We start from the raw sequence: 20,292 nt of genomic DNA, 5'->3' as shown, positions 1-20,292 counted from the left end.
CCCGATTTCCCGCTCCTTGTCGCTGACTCGCCCGTCCGCCGCACCACGAGACAGTTGACTGCCTGCGTGACAGAGCTCTGGCTGCGACGTCCAACACTCATTGCTAACTGGTAAGTGATGAGGAACTTTCCCCGACATGTCACTCACATTCATACAGGAACACTCAGAAGGATATTTTATTCACTCAAACATTGAGCTTTGGTCGGTGGAGTGCATCTGGGGTCAGGGTGAATCGGGTATGTGTATTGTAATATCATTATGGTCTATGCTCATGATCACGTCCAGAATGTGCTGTTTCATTGTGGCAGGCGGGCTCTAATAGGTGTGACTGCGACAGGCAGTCTGGTATTTACAAGATTATATGTACTGTATATACACAGTGTCTGTAGATAGCATTGCAATATATGCTTCATTTTCTTATTCATATGCAAGGAGCAATAAAATCAAGCAGCTGTATGACAGCAATCGGCGAAACGATAGAGAAGTTTGAGATTTTCCGCACTCAGCAGCCGCTCCACGGCTTACTTATTGGAGTAGGGTATCACCAATTTTGCTCCGCTAATGCTGTGTCCTGATCAAAACAAGAGTGGTGAGTCGTGGTGCACTGTGGACCCGAGTGGGGTATAATTACCTTTCCGGGCTCGGCTGCCTGCGCGAAAAATTCTGAAAGTTCTCTATCGTTTCGCCGATTGCTGGAAATGTGAAAGCCCGCTGGCCAGAAAACCCGCTTTCTCGTTGTCCAGCCCGGATGTCAGCTTGATAACCGACTCCGACCTTGACTCGACATACGAGTCAAGTAGAGGCCAAGTTGATCCTCGGTTTTTATATCGAGTCGATGTCACGCGTAGGGCCTGGTGGGGTCTGGTGTCTGACCTTGCCGAAACCCTTTTTTAGACTGGGCGTGTACAGGTCGGCGTGAGTATTACGAGCACCGAACATCGTGGTCAAGGCAGTTACACATCTAGCTGCTTGCGCTCGACCCGGAAGAGATGGTTCTCCGGGGGTAATTTGCCATGTTGGTGACTTTTGAAACGAGGCTGTTGACAGAACTTATGCGGCCCAGCCGCCCACTTAACATGAAGGCTGTGGCCCGAGGCACACGCAGGAGCACATAGCTCGAGATGCGAGCGAAGCGCTCTCAACAGAAAAATACAAGATCAGTTACAATACACAAAGACGATACCTAGAGTGACTCAATGAACACCAAGAACCTTAACCATCCCCACCCAGACGCCCATCCATCGCGGCCACATCAGCCTACTTCTGCGTAACCTTCCGGCTTAGCGTCCTCATCCTGTCAGCGTATCTCCTCCTCCTCTCAATCTCCGCGTCCACGGCTGCATTGTTCTTCCTGAAGCCCGCATCGGCCTTGGGCGCGACCGTGTAGCTGCCCAGGCTGCGCTGCGGGATCATCACAGCGTTCTTGCGCACCCTGTTCTTCTCGGTCTCTTTCGCGCGCGCCAGGATCGCGTTGAGGCGTTCCTGGCCAACTGCGTCGCCGTCCTGGGCAACCGGAATGACACGGTCGCGGTACGAGGCGCTGCGTTTAATGATGGGACGGGACCATTTCGAGACGAGGTTCTCGGCCGTGCGAGCGACGTCGGGCGTGACGCGCTTGGACTTGGTATAGAATAGTACTACGCGTCCGAGCCGCGATTCCTTCAGTACAGCACTGTCGATGTATTCGAGCTTCCCGAGAATACCAAAGATTTCTTTCTGAATGTTCAGGGCAGGGAGAGATCTATCTGGCAATGGCTCCAAGAAACGCTTGACACCTTCCAAGAGATTATTGTCTATTATGGATTGCGCAAGGGCCGTCCTGAGCGAGCGGTTAGTAGAGTCCTACGAGACCCAAGCCCGCCACTCACTTGCGAAGCACTTCCATAACTTGAGGGAGCATCTTGAGTTTAGCTGTGGCAGGCAGCTTCTCCTTGTTCGCCTGGTCGTCATCGTCGGCGGCAATGAGCATGGCCTCTCGTAAGCGAGAAACCTCCTCATCGGCGAAACGGTCCAAGACTTCTTCCTCGTCCTTCTTTTTCCGCTTCGGCCGCGAAGACTTTTTGGATTTGAGGATGGCCTCAATTTGCATATCCAACTTCAATTTGTTGGCTGCAGAGGCGGCATCTCAGCTGAGCTCGCTACAGGGATCTGCAGCATGCACTCACCCTGTTCAGGGGGCAGTTGACTGAGGTCCTCCTCGGCGATGGGCCGCCGTTTCCTCTTCCTCTGCGCTGGCCGCCTCTCCCGGTCATCATCTGCCCGACGGCTCTTGCGCGTCTTCTTGGGCGTTGGCGCCCCGCGTTTTTCCTGATACTCATCCTCGTCCGACTCTGCTGACGACTCTTCGTCGTCCGCGGGCGGGGGCGAGAGGCGCTTGCGCTGCGGTACTACCTCTGAATAGAAACACTGAGTAGCGGTAGACACCCAGCAGCACGCTTACGCACCTTCTTCTTCTGAAAGCTCGGAATCTGAACCACCGAAAATATCACGCTCGATTCTGTTTGGCTAGGAGAGGGTAAGCGAAACGTTTTGTTGGATACGCTGGGGCAGATTACGCACGTCGTCCATGTCGTAGCTGACAGTCGGCAGAATGAATGAATGGAGAGGTCACCGGGTTCGCTAAACGAAGCGCCACAAACGGGCCACCCCTTAGCGTGGAAAACAGAGCCAAACAGAGCTGCAGCCTCTCGGAGCGCCCGTTGGACTTGCTTTTTAAGATTCCGCCTTTCCTCCTTCGCCTGTCGTCTTGCCCCCCCTGCCTGCCGGAACTAAATGGCCTGCCTGCCGCCTTAAGGCTTTTAAAGCGCTCTACTCTTTTTATCCTATATATCGCAGCCCTGGAGCGCCTTCTGCGACGATTCCACTGTCTGCGCAGCCATGACGGACGTTTACGCGCAGCGGACGCCGTCCTTGACCGCCTCCGACGAGACGAGTGCGTCCAGCGATGGCGCGTCCCTCAGGACAAACTCGAGGGAGCGTCCCCTGCCTCGTCTGCCGGTTAACGACAAGAAGATGCAGCCCAAAGCTACCCTCTCACCGAAACAGTACGCTACAGTCGACAATCGTAGATCTAGCCAAACTCTCTCTAGTCTCTTGCTGCCTTCTCTTCCCTCGTCATTAATCGATACCTTACGGCAACCTCGCATACTATCGTGCTTCCTTACTCACACGTCCTGGAGGGACTTCAATGCTCTTACATGCACGTCCCGCCAGCTGCGATGGACGCTCTTCCGCCAGCCCGAGCTGAAGGACGTGGTGTTCTCCAACTATGTACCTGGATACCGGTTCTGTCTGCGCCATGCTGACCTGGATCGTCATCGGGAGATGAAGGTCACTTTAAGAGACTTGAACTTCTTCAGTGCGTTTCCGATCTATTCTTGACGCTGTTGTGGTCTGATCGCGATGTCCTCCTAGTGATGTCCCAAAGCATTCCGCTGCACCAGTATCCGATGCATGCACTGTCCTTGCTATCTGCCCTATTGCCGACCCCTGAGCAGGATGATCTCACTAACAAGTACGTGGCTGCGACTCTCGCACACTCTCGCTTCGTCCTCCTCCTCCAATCCTTGATCCATTCCGCCGTTCTGCCGCGTTCCCCCGAGTCTGAGGACGGCCGACTCAGCCTGAGTTCCATGCAGACGGGTGTTAAGGAACTGGTGTTCCCGGCACCTCTGTCGTATTTTGGGCTCAAGGGACGGGACGGATCCCTCGATGCGCGCTCCGCGAGCAGCGGTGCTCGGAGCAGTAGTCAATCATCAGCTCGAACCACACGCAGCGTCAGCTCCCTGTTTAATTTAACGACTCGCGTCACTGGTCGATCGTCTTCTGCGATGAAGATGCACGAGAGGTCCACGTCAACAATGCGCAAAAATAGGATGTCTATATTTGGTGGGAAACCGCAAGCTCCTCTCCCCCCGCCTGCAGAGGAGCCTGTCGCGCTGCGGTTTTACTCAGGTGGTTGGAGGAGAGCTTTCAGGAATCAAGGGTACATCTCAGAAGATGAGGGAGAATCTGCCGCCCTGAAGCGGCCCCATCGGCGCTTTGCTTCGGTTGGGCTGTCCTCCAGCGATTCTTCTCTGTCCAGTCCCACATCCTCGCCTTCACCGCGGCTTTTGGAGCGCGAGTCCTCGGAGCCTGGGTCGTTCATGGGTGGATCACGATCACCGCACGATATCCAGCTTGCGACATCTCGATCACGCGCGCCGATTTTGCGTGTGTTCGTTCCATGTTCACGCCTGTCAGAGGCTTCCATTCGGGCATGCGAGGATCTCCTCCTCGATGCGGGGTTGTGGGATCACTTGTCGTCCGGTGATATCGTATGCAACCTTGGCTACGTGCCCGAGGATCAAGACCAGGATCGCGATGGTCAGGCCGATTGGCTCATGTTCAACGGCTACTCCTTGGTGCTCTTTCGCCCTCCTGCCCCGCCACCCATAGAAAATCCGCTGACGTTGCCGTCACCCCTCTATTACGCCCATATCCTCCCCCTCTTCGTCGATCCCACCTACGTCCTCACCCTTCCATCGCCTACATCTCCACCTCAGATGACCCTAGCTTACATGAGAACTTCTGTGCCGAGTAAGCGTTCTCCCACGGGACGGGTACCGGTAAAGAAGTACATGTGGTTGGCTGTGCTGAAGGCTCAGCTGCGCCCAGGTTTGGGCGAGGGTTGGCAGGGTGAGTGGGTCCTGGAAGGTGAAGGGACGAAGGAGGGGAAGCAGTCACTGCTGGATGCTATCCGCGGCGACGAAACGGGCGAGCGCGAGTGGGAAGTTGTGAGGGAGAAATCCCATGGAGGAAGGATCTGGTTAAAGTAAGATTTTTCAATAGCTATTCCTACCGTCATTCATCTAACAGCGTCCCTGCTACATTTGCAGACTCCTGACTCCTGTGGGTCCCCATCCGCAACCAAGCCTAGCCAACACGTTGATGCACACTCCACGGACGCAATCTCATTATTGAACTCTTGCTGTATCCATTCCTCCAAGTAACGGTTTTGACCTCCTGTCACGGATTTCCCTCCAGAGTCCGCATTACGCGGCGGTTATCTAATAGACCTTGCTATCTTCGGATCGCTCATCCACTGTATACTTTCATCAGCATCGCTCCGACGTTACGTTTTGATCCCTAAGTGCTGTTACCATAATACCTTCGCTCTCTTGTATTGCTACCCCTCAGACACTCAAGGACTCTTCACGCCCTTTTTCCATGCAGCCACGACTTACATCATAGCATGTACATAATATACCATACCACACCAGATAGCGCTAGAAAATGGATGCGATGTTTCTTGTACGTACGGCGGTGCATATTCAACAGTTGAATCGACAATGCATCGATGGTCACCGGTGCAGTACTCATTTTTGTATTTTTATATTCTTATCGGGGCACATCTCCCTAGGTTATACAGCCAGCCCTCATACAACACCGCAAGCGCTTCCCCATTACTGCACAGTCATCCTTTCGCAATCAGACAAGATTTGCGATGGCCGTATTCACGAATTGGTTGACATCGAACCCCCCTTCTGGGCTCTTGACGACACCTGCTTTCACCAAGACACTATAGAGCACCGTCAGATTGGAGTGTATGTTCTGCTAAGGGAAACGACCCGCCTGAGAGTATCTGTGATGACCTTCCCCGGAATTGAGGCGCAATTCTGGGGATATCCGACCGTCTTCAACCATGCCTATGAGAAACGTCCGATCAACATGACACTTGGAATAAGCAAGCAGGAATGCCAACTTTGACATCCTCCTCAGGGTAATTCCATGTCTTCTTGATGAACTCCACGTCGTCCTTGATACGCTTCTCCTCAGAGTCGAAGTCACGAACATGTGTGGACAGGGTGTTCAAGAAGGTCTTAAGGGTCTCGGGCGGAGCTCGCTCGGGCGAGGGGTGCGCGGCTATGAGCCAGGAGGGCCATGGCGTAGGGACTGAACCAATCTAGTCTCCGTCCAAAGTAATTAACGGACAGGCGCAGAACGAAGGGATATCGCACTCACGAAGCGGACTTCCCCCGAGTCGACCCATGGCTTGGTCGTAAACCATTCCCACATGAACGCGCTAGTAGTGCCGTCATTGACGGATTTTACTAGTCCGTGGATGTCGTTATTCACTGCGGTGTTAGATGGGCCGATCAGTGTTGGGGGGGGGGGGGGGGGCACGAAAGAGGTGCAGGTTGTCCCTTACCTTTGAATTGAAGCTCCTCGGTAGGCCAACCCTGTTGTAGAGCCATAACGAAAGCCATGGTCTGGCTTCCACTTGAGGGTCCGATGCATGCTCATAATGAACATAGCTTTAATGCACAGTGCAACAGATACGACTGACCTTCCAGGCCTCGATATCCCGATGGGTGTGCCCTTCAGGTCCGAGATCTGCTGATACTGGGAGTCCTTTCCAGTAATGACAGCCCTAACAGCAACTTGTGTTAAGTCGTCAAGGCCAGGCTAGGGTGTCATTGGCTGAACCAACCAGTTCAGTGGGGACGTGACATAGCTCCCGACCAGTTTATATGCGTCCGACCCTTTGGCGATTCCGGAGATCAAGGGGTCGGTGAGAGCACTCGTAGTGTATCAAGTCAGATGTCTGGCTCGGATTACGGCTGCACCCTTCGAGGATGCTCACATGGCAACATCAATTTCATCGTTAGTCAACCGTGAAATGAGCTGCCCTGTTCCGCCTATACAGCGGCGGTAGCTCGTAAGCGACCTGTTGTGACCAATGGAAGGTCTGCAACTTACTGGGGCATTCTACCAGGACGAAAGTCTTGCCCTTATCCTCGTCGGCGTATTGCAGCAAGGGTGACGAGAAGTGTTCTCGGACTGTATAGGTGAGCGGTAGATTCGTTCGTCCATGAACGTTGGCCTCAGTTACACACGAGTGAAGAACGTACCGTATCCAACACGCAAAGGCGCCATACCTTACCTTATGGGCGTGTTATTAACGTTGATACAAAACCAGTGAGAGTTAGACGAGCTGAACCCGTCTACGCCCGTTTACTCAGGAAACTGGAATGACTAAGTAACAAGAATATGTTCCAATTGTGTTCCAAACCCGTACTTGAGATGAATGACGAAATCGGTGGCGACCGAGGAATAGAGTGCGATAAGATAAATTCGGATTACTTCAACTTGTCCGGGGAGATAGCAGTAGCGCATCGCAGCTTACTCTCGCCGTGATTTTTGTTATTAGCTGTACATGTTACACATGGCGGAAGTGGTGAATTCTAGGTAGTTTGTGAGGGATCGAGTAGTTATGATTTCTGCGTCCCAACTAGCGTCTATGTCCTTCCAGTATTGGATCTCGCTCCGACTCAAAGAGGATATCAGACATATCCATCCCGTCTAGCTCAGAACCCCGTCGATAGACCGCGTGCGCCCTCCTGGACTGGATGGATCCAATATCCCAGGGACCGACGTCTCGTTCGCTGTCGCCTTCTTGAGTGGGGAGATGGAGTGACTTGGGTCGCACGGGCAAATCCAGCTTAGGATCGTCCTCTACGGAGTTTCTGGCTGTTTCAGGGGGCGATTGTAGGAAGTCGGAGCCGTATTGGCATCCTTGGGAGCGCTTATCCGTGGAGAGGTCGAAGTCGTGCCAGGCGGTAGCTTCCGGATCTGCAACACCAAAATTCGTGACGTCCGGCGTCACCATTCGCGAAAGTCGCGGTCTGAAGTTACTCGACTGTCCAAAAGGATAAGGGTGTCTGTCTCCATTGGAGTCATGGTTTAGCAGCCTGTAGAAGACATGCGTGCGCAAGGCATTCGTAGCCTTTTGCCATAGTCAGCAGGGATAGTCGGCTTTAGAATGCAACCGGTCGCACCTGCCGGTACCCGAAAATAACAGAAACTGCTAAGGGAACTGTCAATCAATGAGTTAGCTATACCGTTCCCCATGAATTGGACGAGGCACGTACAGGTCGAGACGAAAATGTCAGAAGAAACCTTAGGAGCAACGTCAGTACATAAGCACAGATTGTCGAGCTAATATGAACCTTACGTTCGTCCATTTGGATATGCCTTCTGCAATGAAAACCATCCCAATGAAGAGATAGGCGATAAATACTACGGCGCGCGCGATGAAGGGAACATCAAAGAGATTGTGGAAACTCCCTCGAACACGGGCCCTAAATAATAGGTACATTATGCGAGCTGATGATACTGACATGAACTTCTTCGTCATAGATGGAGGGTCTCTGGACTCACAGGCGAGGGCGAACGTGGGTATGATGAATATTAAGCTGAACACGCTAGCTGCGACTAGACTGGAGAAGAGACGGATGAGTACAAGTTGCGAGACCTTCCCCATGACTTACGTCTGACTTTCATCTATGGTGCAGTAGAGGACAGCTCGCGCGATGTGGTCCCGATTTTTCAATCCGACCTAGGACGTGATTGATGATGAGCAGTGTCCAGGACCACTATACTGAGGCGTGCTCACGATAAGTAAGGCAAGCGACCACACAACGCCCACCACACACGGTAGCAGGGAAAGCTAGACATGTACAAGGTGAATCTTGTCACAATTGTAAAGAGTGGCGTGAAAGTCTTTCGAACTCACGATGATTTTCCTATGAGGACACTCCCAGACTAACCGATTCGCTGGTCTTGTGGCGCAGAGTATGCTATACCAAACCTGGCAATACCGACTTCGTAAATCACGGCAATAGGTTCAGAGGAAGAAACCGACTGAAAAGGTAAGGGAGAAGGATGCTGACGCAGTACTATGAACTTGTCAATGCTTAATCTTAGACGGTAGCTGCCTTTGCGTACATTGGAGTTACTATCGTGCTGAAAATATAGCTGGCAACGCAGACGCCAGGGGAAGGAGGTGGTCCTTCGGCTTGGCCAGCGTAGAAGCTAGGGTTATTGTAGTAGTCAGAACCGGTTCCTATACGGATATGCCCACGTACAGTAACATCATCCCAGGAAACGGGATCCACCAAAAAGATAGATAAAATGACATGAGGACCGAATTTGGCGCCCTGATTGGAAGTGGATGTTAGCAAGTCATACAGAGAAAGTATGATATGCATACCCTTCTCCTGCAGATGAACAGAGATGTGATGCAATTAGCATTGTAAGAAGTACGCCGCCTATGAACTGTATCCAGAAGTAAGCCTCGAGCCTTGGGTCGTTCTCGAACATGGTTGTGCCCCCGAATGAAGATCAAGCTCAAGATAAGATAACAGTACTGGGTACATTAGCCGTCGAGAGTTGAGAGCGACGCGACAGACTGGAGTGCCGTAACAAGGGCAGCAGGGGAGAATGTGAGGGAAGCATTCCGCCTCGGCCGTCTACACCTCTCGGCGCAAGGGAGCGGCAGCATGACCAAATGTTCGACATGCCGAGGTATACCGCCTAATCGTAACTTGTCTCTTTCGTCTCCATCTTGACGGCGGCAGGCCAATCAAGGCGGAAGTCGATCAGGTTTGCTTCCGCGAGTCACGATACGGCCGGGGCGTCGTCGAGGCCCGCTGGAACGATGTTCGGCCACACCAGCTTCGTACTAGTATTCCTCCAACAGTATCAAATTTATGCATATTGTACTCGAAGGATTATAAAAAATAGTGCGAGTGACCTTGAGTAAATTGCCTGGTAGACTCTCGCCGGATTGACATAGGAACAGGGGTGCCCTTTCGGCTATTGCCGGACTTTCCTTTATGGTGGATTCGGACAGTCTCAGCGCAGCTCAAGATCTTGCTATCCCGCCGTTTCACGATGATGGTATGCGATTTATTCCTGGACACTCTTTGAGGAACCCCTGTTACATAGATGGGAGCTATTATAATAACCGTTTGAAGCGCGGCATCAATCCACTTCAGACGATTCTCATGTCATCATAATTGAGGAATTAACGGAGAGGTCATGATTCAAGGCCCTACATCGGATTCTTGTTTCAGATACAGCGTCTCCGAATCGCTCAGATAAATGAGGAATGGTTGGACGTGAGTGAACGCGAAGGTCGGAAACTTCGCCTGACATCCACATCCATTGCTAGGACCCGCGAAGGCGAACACGCCATCTTGTTCATCGCAGGAGTCATACTATTTCCCTCCGTCCAATTTGCTCTGATGGAGGCGCTTTCGAAGATCAGCAACGGACTAGAATAGGAACTTCGGCCATGTCCGCGCTTGTTAGCATACAGGATGCCTCTGGGTAGACCAAATATGGGTAGATAGTGAGTGGGACTGTTGAATGCAGACTCAGTAGGATCCAACAGAGAAGATACAGGAGACGTACATATAGCAGCGAACATGTATGCCGTAAGCTGTAGCCGAACGATTATCAGTGATGTATGCATTCATGCATATCGACTTCAACTGATACTTGACCAATCCCATACGGCACCGATAACGAAACACGTTCCGACGTAGAGATAGGCTGAGAATACGATCGACCCAACAATGAAATCGATGTCAAGCTCGCGGACCCGAATCTTGATTATAACGAGCAAAACCGGCGCTGTAGCTATTAGTGTGGCTGTATGGCATGCAGCTGATTCGGCCCACCGGAGAATATGAAAGCCGAAAACATGAATATCAAGCTGAAGATACTTATAATCATGTCGCTAAACAACATAGGCGGACATGAGCGAAATGGTGAACCACTATTTAGGAGACCACGAAGAAGTTCTGAATGTCTATGGCACAGCAGAAGACCTTTCTTACCACTTCGGGCTGGTTTTTGAGGCCGGTCTGTAACATCAACTGCGTGAATAGGGGAAATATTATTGACTCAAGAATCTTAACTTGCGATCACTGCAGCAGTCACCCAGCAGAGTCCGCATCCATGTAGCAACATCGCAAGTTGAGCGCATTGTAAGAGGAGAAAGAAGCATCAGCCAGTTATACGGAGATTTTCAACGAGCGTTTGTCTGGGTAAGCCTTCTTGACTGGCTTCGTCGTCGCGCATCTCGCGTTGCACCAAAACTGCGAGAAGTGTGTCAGTAATCACGACGGTGTCACGTAATGGGACACTAGCGGACATGAGAAGTGAGTGTGAACGATGCGGCAGCATTACTAAGGGGAAGACAAGTATCTTATGCGAGAAAGCGACGATGAGCACGTACATGGGCGATATAACCGAAGTGAACACTGCGCTTGCGACACATACGCCTGGTTACAGAGGCGATCCCAGCGTGAAACATGGTGTGTTCACTGTCAGTACCTGTCGAGCAAGGAATAACAGGAAACGCACAACATAAGGACACCTGGACATGATGCTTATCAGCCAGAATGATATAAAGAAGGTGGCAGTGGGACTCGAGTGGTAACTAAGACCACGAGCAAGAAGGGGCGTCTCAAGTCAGCAAGAGAGTGCGAATCCAGGGAAAGGACGGACGGAAGGTACCCCGATGGCCACAGAGACGACACGATAAGAGAGTCAGTTGCCGACGATCTGCATCCAGAAGTAATATTCGACTTTCTGCTCCTCCCCCCCCGGAACATGACGAAAGGTCTATAATTTAGGAATATTAATAAAGTCTATCCCTTTGCAGGTCCGAGAGGTGGTGCTGGTAGTTCGCTTCAGTTGAAGTGGCGTCCGAAGCAAAAGAGCGATGCTCCATATTCCTATTATCATCAAAAGTGCCGGGGGAGGATGTCCCAAGATTACATTGGCATGACGGAAGTGAGGGGTCGCGAGGGCGGGAAGAAAGGCTCGGGACGGTCCTCGAACGGACCCGGTTCGGATTCAAATGGTCGATCGGGTTTGCTTCCACAAGGACGTTATCCCGCTTTGCGAACAATGTATCGTGTGTCATCCAAACATGGTTCAGTGAACGCAGACGGCACAGTAACATGAGGGCAGCCGGGGGACAGTGACTTCAAGTTCGTCGCTGCCAGCAAGAACTACGAGTTGCTATTGGATGGCACGCAGCCGAGGAGTCTTCGGCAACCGCCGGACCCGCGTTTGAGCACCGATTGCTAAGACCAAGCTCGTCGGGACACAAAAGCGATCTACGTGAGTCTTGTCGTGTATCTGAGCATATTGTACCGGGTACTGTACCCCTCACCCGACTAGAACTTCCAGTGGTAAATCATGAGTTTCACGTTGCCACATGTGGAAACGTCCCCCAAACGCGTCCACGTATACTTCAACGATAAATGCATAGTAGACACCAGGAATGCCAAACTCGTGTAAGCATGTATCAGTCTCGTTCACTAGTCGCGCGACGATGGTAACCAAGACCTCTCTGCCAGCTGGGAGCACCCAAACTACCCGGTCTACTACTTCGTCGCTTCTGACATCCCGAAGGAATTCCTTCAAGAGAAGGCAGGGACAAACACTTACGATGTAGTTGTAGAGGGCCGTCGTGCGGAGGGCGCAGCGACGCAATTCACACAGGGCGATCTGAAAGGACTGATCAAGCTTGCAGCGAGTGCGATGGACGCGTGGTTCGAAGAAGACAAGCAGTTTACCGGGCACCCCAAGGATCCGTATAAGGTGGTGGGGTCTATTCCCTTGTTTACATCCATTGTGGCAGAAGGAGACTCATACACAGACTGTAGAGGATTGATGTACTACCGTCGTCCCGTCATGTCCGCGTGGAGGTCGAAGGCGTGGAGGTCGCCAACTCCCAACAACCTCGTCTGTTGTTTGAGACGGGGTTGATCACTCGGTACTACATACCGAGAAGCGATTGCCGGATGGACCTGCTCGAACCGTCCGAACTGACTACGCACTGCCCATACAAGGTAGGTCGATTCTGCTCGTCAACGGTCGACATAGCTGACGTTGCATCTCCCCTTGTCAGGGCGATGCTAACTACTTCAATGTGCGCCTCCCAAATGGCAAGTTGGTTGAGAACGTTGTCTGGTACTACGACAGTCCTTATGCCGAATGTGCGGACGTCAAGGGCTGCTTGGCGTTCTACGACGAGAAGCTCGACGTGTGGCTTGACGGGGAGAAGCAGCCGAGACCCAAGACTCCTTTCCGCCGGGATCAGAAAGCCTGATATACCCATATCTATAGCGCAAGTGCGAGTCCATGTTAAAGAGAATGTACGATGGAGAAGTATATGTAAACGTACAGTACCGTTGGTTTGTATCGGTCAATTTTTTCTCTTTGTACTATTAGTAGCACTCCAATACGTTTGACAAGACACAACAGCCTGTCAGCTACGAAGGCTTGATCATCAATGGGGTGGAGGGGCATAATACAGGGCAAGAGAAACCAGGATCCATCCAAATTCACAGTAGAAGCGCCGCGATCCACATGAGTATTTAGGCTCGTACAGCGTAAGTCATTTCCTTAGCACTCGTTCCAGCAACCCTCGCCGTCTGGGCTTATGCGACACCGTGCCAGTGATTGGTGCTGCGGATGACAGCCCTGAAAGACGATCGTCTCTCAGGCCGAGGGCGTATCGGCCCACGGACCGCATAAGAGAAGCGATCCAGCCCATCATGCCCGGTAGGACGGTATAGCTTCGTCACGCGTGGAAGGCGTATTTATGACTTGTCCGCTTCACAGTGCGGTGGCACCTGCTCCGTCTCGACTGCTACATCCGCTCCCAGCCTAGATATTTCCGAGAAGATCTCGCGGAGGCGGTCAAGATCGGGGTCCAGGGACTCCGCGCGTGTTTTCATCTGTACAACCGGACAAATGCATCAGAGAGGATAGAAGGTAACAGAGTAAGTCGGAACGCACAGCAGCTATCGTGTCGCTGGCAGCAATGAGTTCATGATGGTGGTTGTATACCAAGGCTTGGCGTTCGCTATCTAATTGACGGATTTCTAAACCTGATGTAGGTATGGTTAATCAAGGGACAGGAGGGGAAAAAACTGACCAGATAACAGCTCGTTCTCGCGTCTAAGCAGAGTAGGCAAGGAAGCGGTCGTGATTAACTGGTCATAATATGCCTTCGCGTCAAATGCTGGCGAATCTACCCGAGACAACTCAGTATAACTGATTGGACAATCAAGAGAAGGTACACTTACCCAAGTCCATCGGATCTCTCTCTTTGCCACTGGGCTGCGGCACACCGACTCCGAGTCCATAGTGCTTCCTGAGTAGATCCCTTGCCCTGCTGCTCTGCTTGCGCTCTCTATCACCTGGAAGCGGGGATGTCGGTGGTACTGGAAGCGTTGCAGATCGCAGTGGCGATGGCGGGGGTAGGCGTTTAGAGGGCGTGATGGGAGACACAGGCAGGTTAGACATCATAAGCCAGCTGAAGGCTGGGGAAACCCTAACCTAAATACTCCGATCATAATTGCTGCTTTCGCGAGCTATTTTTGGTTCTCTCGATCTACCAGACTATCAACTCAGGACAGGACGGGCTCTATTCTGCACGAACACTTCCGGCTGCTGCCTTGGTCTGGGATATATTATTGCAAGTCAACGTCCCGCCTGTAGGGACTGAGCTTCAAGAGCTATAAATCATGTTCAAACGCGTGGAGAAACGTCTCAAAAAGGCTGCAAAGGAGGAAGAGCTCGGCCTCGACTCGGAGATGAAGGAGGCTCTAGGGTTGAATATGGTCGACACTGACTCGGATGAGAGCGATAGCGACAGTGATGAAGGAGAGCTCGTATCTGAGAATGGCAGCGGGGACGAGCATGGCTCGGAGAGCGCACAGGAGGATGGGTCAAACGGCAGGAAGAGGAAGCGCTCGGACGAAGACGAGGGTGATGATGATGAGGGAAGCGATGACGAAGAAGTGAGCGAAGAAGATGGGGAGGAAGAAGAGGAAGAAGAAAGCCATGAGCGAGGAGCAAATGAGGTCCCATTTGCAATGACCGTCGCCGAAGCGCTGTCAAACCCCACTTACATCAAATCCCTTGACCCCGAAATTCAAGCCTGCATTGTGTGTCCAGGCAAAATCCTCAAAAACAAAAGGATGGCAGAGGTCCACCTGGAGTCAGGTGTGCGTAGATACCATTTGCACGGTGATCATGTTCGTTTTAAACCTTCTTTTTTTAGGGCCACAAACGTCGCTACAGGCGTTTTGTCAAAGCAGCGAACTCTCCTGATGTGGATAAAGATGCAGATGTACGGACAGTGGTATCCACGACCCCGCTTCCGCCTCCGATATCCGCAAACTCCAAGCGTGCAGAGAAACGGGTGCGTTGCATCCTAAGCTAAGTCCCTGTGTTACACTTAAACTGTTCCTTTGTCCTGTCGTGCAGAAAGCAAGACTAGCGGCTATAGAAGAGAAACGAAGACGGCAAAAGGAAGCCAAACGTAAAGCACGGGAGGAGAAGGAGAAAAAGAAGAAAGCGGAGGCTGATGCGTCCGGTGCTTCAGTTATTGAACCAGCCCAGCCCGATGCCGCAACTTCCGCTGCGCCGAAGGCTGACTTTGGAGACGATTTCGTTCCGCTCGGCGACGGTTCGCCCTCAAAAGGCAAAGGGAAGACCAAAAATAAATCTGGGCCGCGGGCGGAGAGGATGCGCAAGGACAAGGATAAAGCGCAGGCGGAGACTGAGAAACAGAAGCATGAAGGAAAGAAAATAGTGTCCAAGAAGAAGAAGCAGAAGATGATACACGAGCGGGGTAGTAAGGGGACGACAAGGCAGTCCGGTGAGGGGAAGGATGAGCCTCCTGCGAAGAAAGCGAAGCTGGACGGGGCTGCTAATGGTGTTTCTCCGGCGAAGAAGGAGTGGGCCAGAAGGCAGAGGGGCAAGAAGGTCAAGGCGAAGTGAGTCCGGCCAAGGGGTCACTTCTTGATGACTTTTCTTTCGTGGGTAGGAAAGTGGATCTGTCTCAGGTATCTATGCAACTTCGAAGAGACCATAGGAAATATGCAGGCTCGTTATGGTCATGATCGTCTTGTAGCCAACTCTTCCCCAATATCGAGTAGGGTCCCAAATAAGGGTAAGTATCACGGTCGGGCAACATTGCGGTAATGCGCAAGAATTCCTGGCAGGGCCTTGCTGCTGATTCACACTCCCCGAGCCTTATCGAGCAGTCGTCAAATCCGACTTTATGACCGACGCGGTCCGTTGCCGTGCAGCCCGGCGTTGTCTATCTACGCTCGCGACGACATATCGCGTGACTGTGTTTTTGCATCCGACTGTGACACATCACTGTGCTTCTTTGTAGTTCGTGTTTACTTCGCTCCAGTCGGCCATCCTTTTGCTGCCCGAGCTGGAAGGCACGACAGTATTGACTTCAGTATCCCTTGACAAAGCTTTCCTAGAGGGTATCGCGCAATCGTACCACAGCCTGACTGCGATACTCAAGACTTCCCCTCGGTCATCAGCCCGACCGGGACCGAGGGGCTGACTTGTGTCTCGCAGTCAGGCGGGCTTTAGAGAGCCATAAGCGCCCTATTGCGTATAAAAGGTGCTGTCGTGCTCGCGTAATTAGGGTAAAAATCACAGCTTTCGAAGGTCGACATGTCTAATTCAAAGAAACTCATCCTCGTTATTGGCGCAACGGGTGCCCAGGGGCTCGCGGTCATAGATGCTCTGCTTGCGCCTAGCGATGACGGCACGCCGTCACCGTATGCCATACGGGCACTCACGCGCAACCCTAACAATGACCGCGCCCGCGCATTGGCAGGGAAAGGCGTGGAGCTGGTCCAAGGTCCGTAAAGGATTTGAATTTGTGATAGCGGTTATGCACTACTAAGACTCTGACTGCTTCAATTCTAGGCTCAGTGGATGACTTTGCTGTCGTGGAGAAAGCCTTGACAGGCGTCTACGGCGCTTGGGTCAACACGGATGGTTTCGTGATCACAGAACAGAAGGAGATCTACATAGGAATGAGGATCTTCGAACTAGCGAAGCAAGTCAAGTCGGTCAGGCACTACGTTTGGAGCAACCTCGATTATGTGACCAAGGTAGAATGCCTATTTCCTTCCCCCGTTTGCATTCGCCCGCTGATGTGAGCATTCAGCTGGCTAACTACAACCCGGACTACAAGTGCGACCACTACAATGCCAAGGGCAGGGTCGCTGACTGGATGAAAGCACAACCTTCCGTAGTGAGTGATAACGATATGTCCTGGTCCGTGGTCACCACCGGACCCTACATGGAGATGCTGAATATCGTAAGCCGTTCAACTCATGCATGCAGCCGGATAGCCCCTTAACACGACTTCTTGAATAGCACATGTTCGGCCCTCTTAACAAACGCGAAGACGGCACGTACGTGTTTGCCAGTCCAGTGGGGAACGGGCATGTCCCCATGATCGCCCTGGGTGACCTCGGCTGGTGGGCGCGCTACACGTTTGACCACCGTGCGAAGACATCCACGAAGGATCTCGAGATCGCCAGCGACATTGTCGGGTGGGACTACCTCGTCGCTAGCTTCCAGACGGTCACGGGTAACAAGGCTATCTTCGTGAAGCAGTCGCTCGATGAGTGGTTCGCGAACTTGAATGGTATCGATAGACCTGTCGCGCGGGAGCAGAAGGTAGGTGACGGGACGACCACTTGGAGGCAAAATTTTTCGGGCTTCTGGAGGGTGTGGAGGGATGACATTGTCAAGCGAGATATGGAGTGGATTAGAAAGGTCCATCCCGGGACTCGCTCCCTAGAGAAGTGGATGAAGGAAGTAAGATACGAGGGGAAGCTGCGCGGAGATTTGTTGAAGGACGTCCAAGATAGCGGAGGTCAGCCTTTCAACCTTGAGAGGACGAAGGGCCTTTGACAAGGGTCGTCGGACGGTCCCAAGTGGGATGAATCCGGGAGAATTTAGTACCAGTTGCTTTGGAATCCGTAGCATGTATTTCTCTGGCATAGATCAACCATTATCGACTCAGATATGCGGGAGAGTGGCTTCCGATGGAAGGCCTCCAGGGCCGGAATGCAAGGTGTGGAAGAAGAGCCTAAAACCTTGCAGGTCGCTTCCAGCTACCACCCGAATAGTTCCTCAAAATTCGGGTCATCGCAGTCCCATGCAGGAACGACGCACATCGCTCCGTGACGAAAGCGGATATATGATGAAAACGATAGTCCGATGGGCACACCAAACCAGCAATAAATACGAAAGCTCTACTCAATCACAGCGCCTCAGCTCAGACTCTGCAATACCCTATCGGTCATCTCGATGACCTGATGTATATCTGGCCTATCCTTCGGGTTGACCTTGAGCATACTGTCGATCAAGTCGTTCAAGCCCTGAGAGTACGACGACGCCGGATGCTTGTACCGCGCATTCATGACGGCCATGGCTATTGAGCCTCCCTGTTCCGTCGTCTGCAGATTCTCGAAGGGCGAGTGAGAGTAGGCGAGGGCATAGAGCGTGCAGCCCAGTGACTGCGAGGGATATCAAAACGGGACTTGCGGAATCGACGACCGAGACTGGGCTTACCCATATGTCAACTTTCTCGTCAAGCATGATGCCTGTCTTGACATCGAAGAGTTCAGGCGCTCGGTAGGCCATGGTACTCTTCTCCGCCGCAATATCCTGCAGTTTATATAAGCTAACCTGCGATGCGAGGTGCTATCTGAGGGTTAAGCTGACCTGTTGCAGCAGCGCCTGTGAACGGTTCTCGATCGGTATCCGGGCCTTCATACAACTCCCAAAGTCCATTAATATTGGAGTGACGCCGTCGTCGGCGATCATAATATTCCTACAGGCACCAAGTAAGAAGGGCAAAGCTGGAAAGAGGGCGGAGATACGCACCCAGGTTTCAGATCTCTGTGGGCATATGGTATCAATTCCTTCTCGCCGGTGTGGTCATCATTGGCCAGCTCCTGGTCTCCGTCATACACGACGTCTCCCTCGTCCTCGGCTTGCCGCGTTACCAACGGTACGCTCGCACCATCGTAGGAATAACCACCCTCGTTATCGCCCTCAGGATGCGGGAGCATCTCGTCCGAGTGTCGAGATGGGCTGGGACTACGCTGCTGCCGCCGAGATGAGGACCCGAGGTTCGTCCGGGAAGGATTCGTGGATGCCTTGGGCCCGTGGTAGTCGTGCATTGCACGGACGGCTTCGCACGTCCCCTTGAACAGGCGTAGCATGTCCTTTTCTGAGAAATGTGAGCCGTTGATGAGGTTGGCGTTGATAGCGTCTTGCAGGTTGCCTCGCTAGGGAGCGTTCGCAGGCCGGTAGAGCGGAGGCGAGAGGTAGGCGTACCTTGTATAAGGGGAGGAAGAGGTAGACAATTTTACCGTCGCCTTCTGGGTCTTGGACGACAGCCGAGTCCTACGGCCTTGTGAGACATTATAGGAAATAACGCAGCTGCGCAAGTGGAGGAATGTACCAGGATGCGGATGATGTTTGGGTGTCTGTTGGGAGTCAGTCAAGCAAACCATAAACGTACGGTGACTCACGTACTTGAATCTTCTGTAGGCTTCCACCTCCCTCATAGCTTCCTTCACACCCTCTGAGCCGGTAGGACACCGAATCTTCTTCAGGGCGAATTGCCGCTTATATGTTCTGGATTAGGCCAGGCGCGTACCTTAGAACCACAGAATGCTCACCCCGCTGCTTTCATCCTGGGCCAAATACACGAATGAGAAGCCTCCCTCCCCGAGGACCTTGACGATATCGACTACCGAGGCGGTCAACTACTGGGATGACGCGCAGCAAGCGAGTGAACGTACATGTCCTTCCATTTATTTTTACCTTTGCCGACTGCTGACATATGCAGGACGACAGCGCCCAAAGCGCGTCCTTTGCCTGGTCCTTGAGATTATCCAAGACCTTGAAGAGCTGAGGAGGGAGAGCCATTGCGAACGAGTGCCAGTTCAGCCACTGGCAGCATTGCTACGAAGGATCAAATAAAGGCAAACAACACGCCTCCGACGCCAGACTCTACCGGTACACCGGCCGACGCTGCGCGATCTACTCTCGTTCATGGCAGCCTTGCCCACCTTTGACCTCCCTCTTCCGCCTGACGAGCCTCCGGATGGTTACGGTCCTCTAAATCATTATGACTACACCGCCAACTTGGGAACATGTCATGTCCAGATTTGGACATCAGGTTCATTTCATGGGCCACAATGACCTCGAGTCGTCGTGGCATGCCGGCGGCACCCACAACTCCGGCAAACGTTGATCTAATCGTGTCGCGTAGATACTATTGATAATGCATCCTTCTGCCTGCGATGTCTCTGACTCCCTGATAACAAGATCATGATCTGATCTTGACTCTATATCTTCCCGATGTAGTCGCTAGGTGGTGAGCCCATATTGTCAGCCCAGCTGGGCTCGACGTTACCGATAGAACTTGAGTGCAATAGTCGAGTAAGGTATTGATGGTGGTGTATGGTCACATCTGCATTTACAGTATACATCCGTGCTCTGCTAACTGAGCCTACGTCTTTTTCGACTCGTATACCCTCCTCCCCCTGCCACGCCATTGTTGCAATCCCAACCTTCATTGTCCTCATCAGGGCC

At 52.4% G+C, this 20,292-nt stretch overlaps 9 protein-coding genes across 9 annotated transcripts; 4 read left to right on the top strand and 5 right to left on the bottom strand.

The window, feature by feature from the left end:
* Window positions 1–1,257: 1,257 nt before the first annotated feature.
* On the bottom strand, window positions 1,258–2,496 carry GLOTRDRAFT_44118 (uncharacterized protein; the record flags this gene model as incomplete). Its single annotated transcript, XM_007869025.1, has 4 exons — window positions 1,258–1,819; window positions 1,869–2,109; window positions 2,166–2,387; window positions 2,445–2,496. Coding segments are annotated over 4 exons (1,077 nt in total), but the record flags the coding sequence as incomplete, so codon positions are not given.
* A 218-nt stretch (window positions 2,497–2,714) lies between these two features.
* On the top strand, window positions 2,715–5,282 carry GLOTRDRAFT_139664 (uncharacterized protein). The gene is made up of 3 exons (XM_007869464.1): window positions 2,715–3,358; window positions 3,415–4,813; window positions 4,878–5,282. Exons 1-3 carry the CDS (start codon window positions 2,878–2,880, stop codon window positions 4,960–4,962), a joined length of 1,965 nt encoding a protein of 654 aa, XP_007867655.1. The 5' UTR covers window positions 2,715–2,877; the 3' UTR covers window positions 4,963–5,282.
* A 61-nt stretch (window positions 5,283–5,343) lies between these two features.
* Window positions 5,344–6,935, bottom strand: GLOTRDRAFT_111655 (periplasmic binding protein-like II). Its single transcript, XM_007869463.1, has 10 exons — window positions 6,894–6,935; window positions 6,742–6,822; window positions 6,626–6,680; window positions 6,473–6,562; window positions 6,329–6,412; window positions 6,191–6,261; window positions 6,004–6,116; window positions 5,744–5,944; window positions 5,614–5,687; window positions 5,344–5,560 (listed from the first exon to the last, which is right to left on the bottom strand). The coding sequence occupies exons 1-10, from the start codon at window positions 6,916–6,918 to the stop codon at window positions 5,470–5,472; spliced, it is 885 nt and encodes a 294-aa protein (XP_007867654.1). The 5' UTR covers window positions 6,919–6,935; the 3' UTR covers window positions 5,344–5,469.
* A 338-nt stretch (window positions 6,936–7,273) lies between these two features.
* Window positions 7,274–8,305, bottom strand: GLOTRDRAFT_130732 (uncharacterized protein; the record flags this gene model as incomplete). Its single annotated transcript, XM_007869462.1, has 5 exons — window positions 7,274–7,768; window positions 7,821–7,858; window positions 7,914–7,941; window positions 7,997–8,148; window positions 8,203–8,305. The coding sequence occupies 5 exons, from the start codon at window positions 8,303–8,305 to the stop codon at window positions 7,274–7,276; spliced, it is 816 nt and encodes a 271-aa protein (XP_007867653.1).
* Window positions 8,306–12,039: 3,734 nt separating this feature from the next.
* Window positions 12,040–12,955, top strand: GLOTRDRAFT_130731 (uncharacterized protein; the record flags this gene model as incomplete). Its single annotated transcript, XM_007869476.1, has 4 exons — window positions 12,040–12,137; window positions 12,201–12,447; window positions 12,510–12,695; window positions 12,755–12,955. The coding sequence occupies 4 exons, from the start codon at window positions 12,040–12,042 to the stop codon at window positions 12,953–12,955; spliced, it is 732 nt and encodes a 243-aa protein (XP_007867667.1).
* A 493-nt stretch (window positions 12,956–13,448) lies between these two features.
* GLOTRDRAFT_130730 (uncharacterized protein) lies at window positions 13,449–14,157 on the bottom strand (the record flags this gene model as incomplete). The annotated part of the gene is made up of 4 exons (XM_007869477.1): window positions 13,449–13,586; window positions 13,648–13,739; window positions 13,787–13,882; window positions 13,938–14,157. The coding sequence occupies 4 exons, from the start codon at window positions 14,155–14,157 to the stop codon at window positions 13,449–13,451; spliced, it is 546 nt and encodes a 181-aa protein (XP_007867668.1).
* Window positions 14,158–14,242: 85 nt separating this feature from the next.
* On the top strand, window positions 14,243–15,798 carry GLOTRDRAFT_116897 (uncharacterized protein). The gene is made up of 3 exons (XM_007869461.1): window positions 14,243–14,861; window positions 14,918–15,058; window positions 15,124–15,798. The coding sequence occupies exons 1-3, from the start codon at window positions 14,379–14,381 to the stop codon at window positions 15,637–15,639; spliced, it is 1,140 nt and encodes a 379-aa protein (XP_007867652.1). The 5' UTR covers window positions 14,243–14,378; the 3' UTR covers window positions 15,640–15,798.
* Window positions 15,799–16,335: 537 nt separating this feature from the next.
* On the top strand, window positions 16,336–17,592 carry GLOTRDRAFT_130728 (NAD P-binding protein; the record flags this gene model as incomplete). Its single annotated transcript, XM_007869460.1, has 4 exons — window positions 16,336–16,525; window positions 16,594–16,781; window positions 16,838–16,990; window positions 17,050–17,592. 4 exons carry the CDS (start codon window positions 16,336–16,338, stop codon window positions 17,590–17,592), a joined length of 1,074 nt encoding a protein of 357 aa, XP_007867651.1.
* A 246-nt stretch (window positions 17,593–17,838) lies between these two features.
* On the bottom strand, window positions 17,839–19,623 carry GLOTRDRAFT_116896 (Pkinase-domain-containing protein; the record flags this gene model as incomplete). Its single annotated transcript, XM_007869459.1, has 9 exons — window positions 17,839–18,200; window positions 18,256–18,351; window positions 18,409–18,517; window positions 18,571–18,977; window positions 19,027–19,095; window positions 19,154–19,178; window positions 19,228–19,319; window positions 19,374–19,444; window positions 19,497–19,623. 9 exons carry the CDS (start codon window positions 19,621–19,623, stop codon window positions 17,955–17,957), a joined length of 1,242 nt encoding a protein of 413 aa, XP_007867650.1. The 3' UTR covers window positions 17,839–17,954.
* Window positions 19,624–20,292: the final 669 nt, after the last annotated feature.

The sequence above is a fragment of the Gloeophyllum trabeum genome (genome assembly GCF_000344685.1).
Source record: "Gloeophyllum trabeum ATCC 11539 unplaced genomic scaffold GLOTRscaffold_00009, whole genome shotgun sequence".
Classification (NCBI taxonomy): Eukaryota; Fungi; Basidiomycota; class Agaricomycetes; order Gloeophyllales; family Gloeophyllaceae; genus Gloeophyllum; species Gloeophyllum trabeum.
This window is presented reverse-complemented; position numbering and strand designations above follow the sequence as displayed.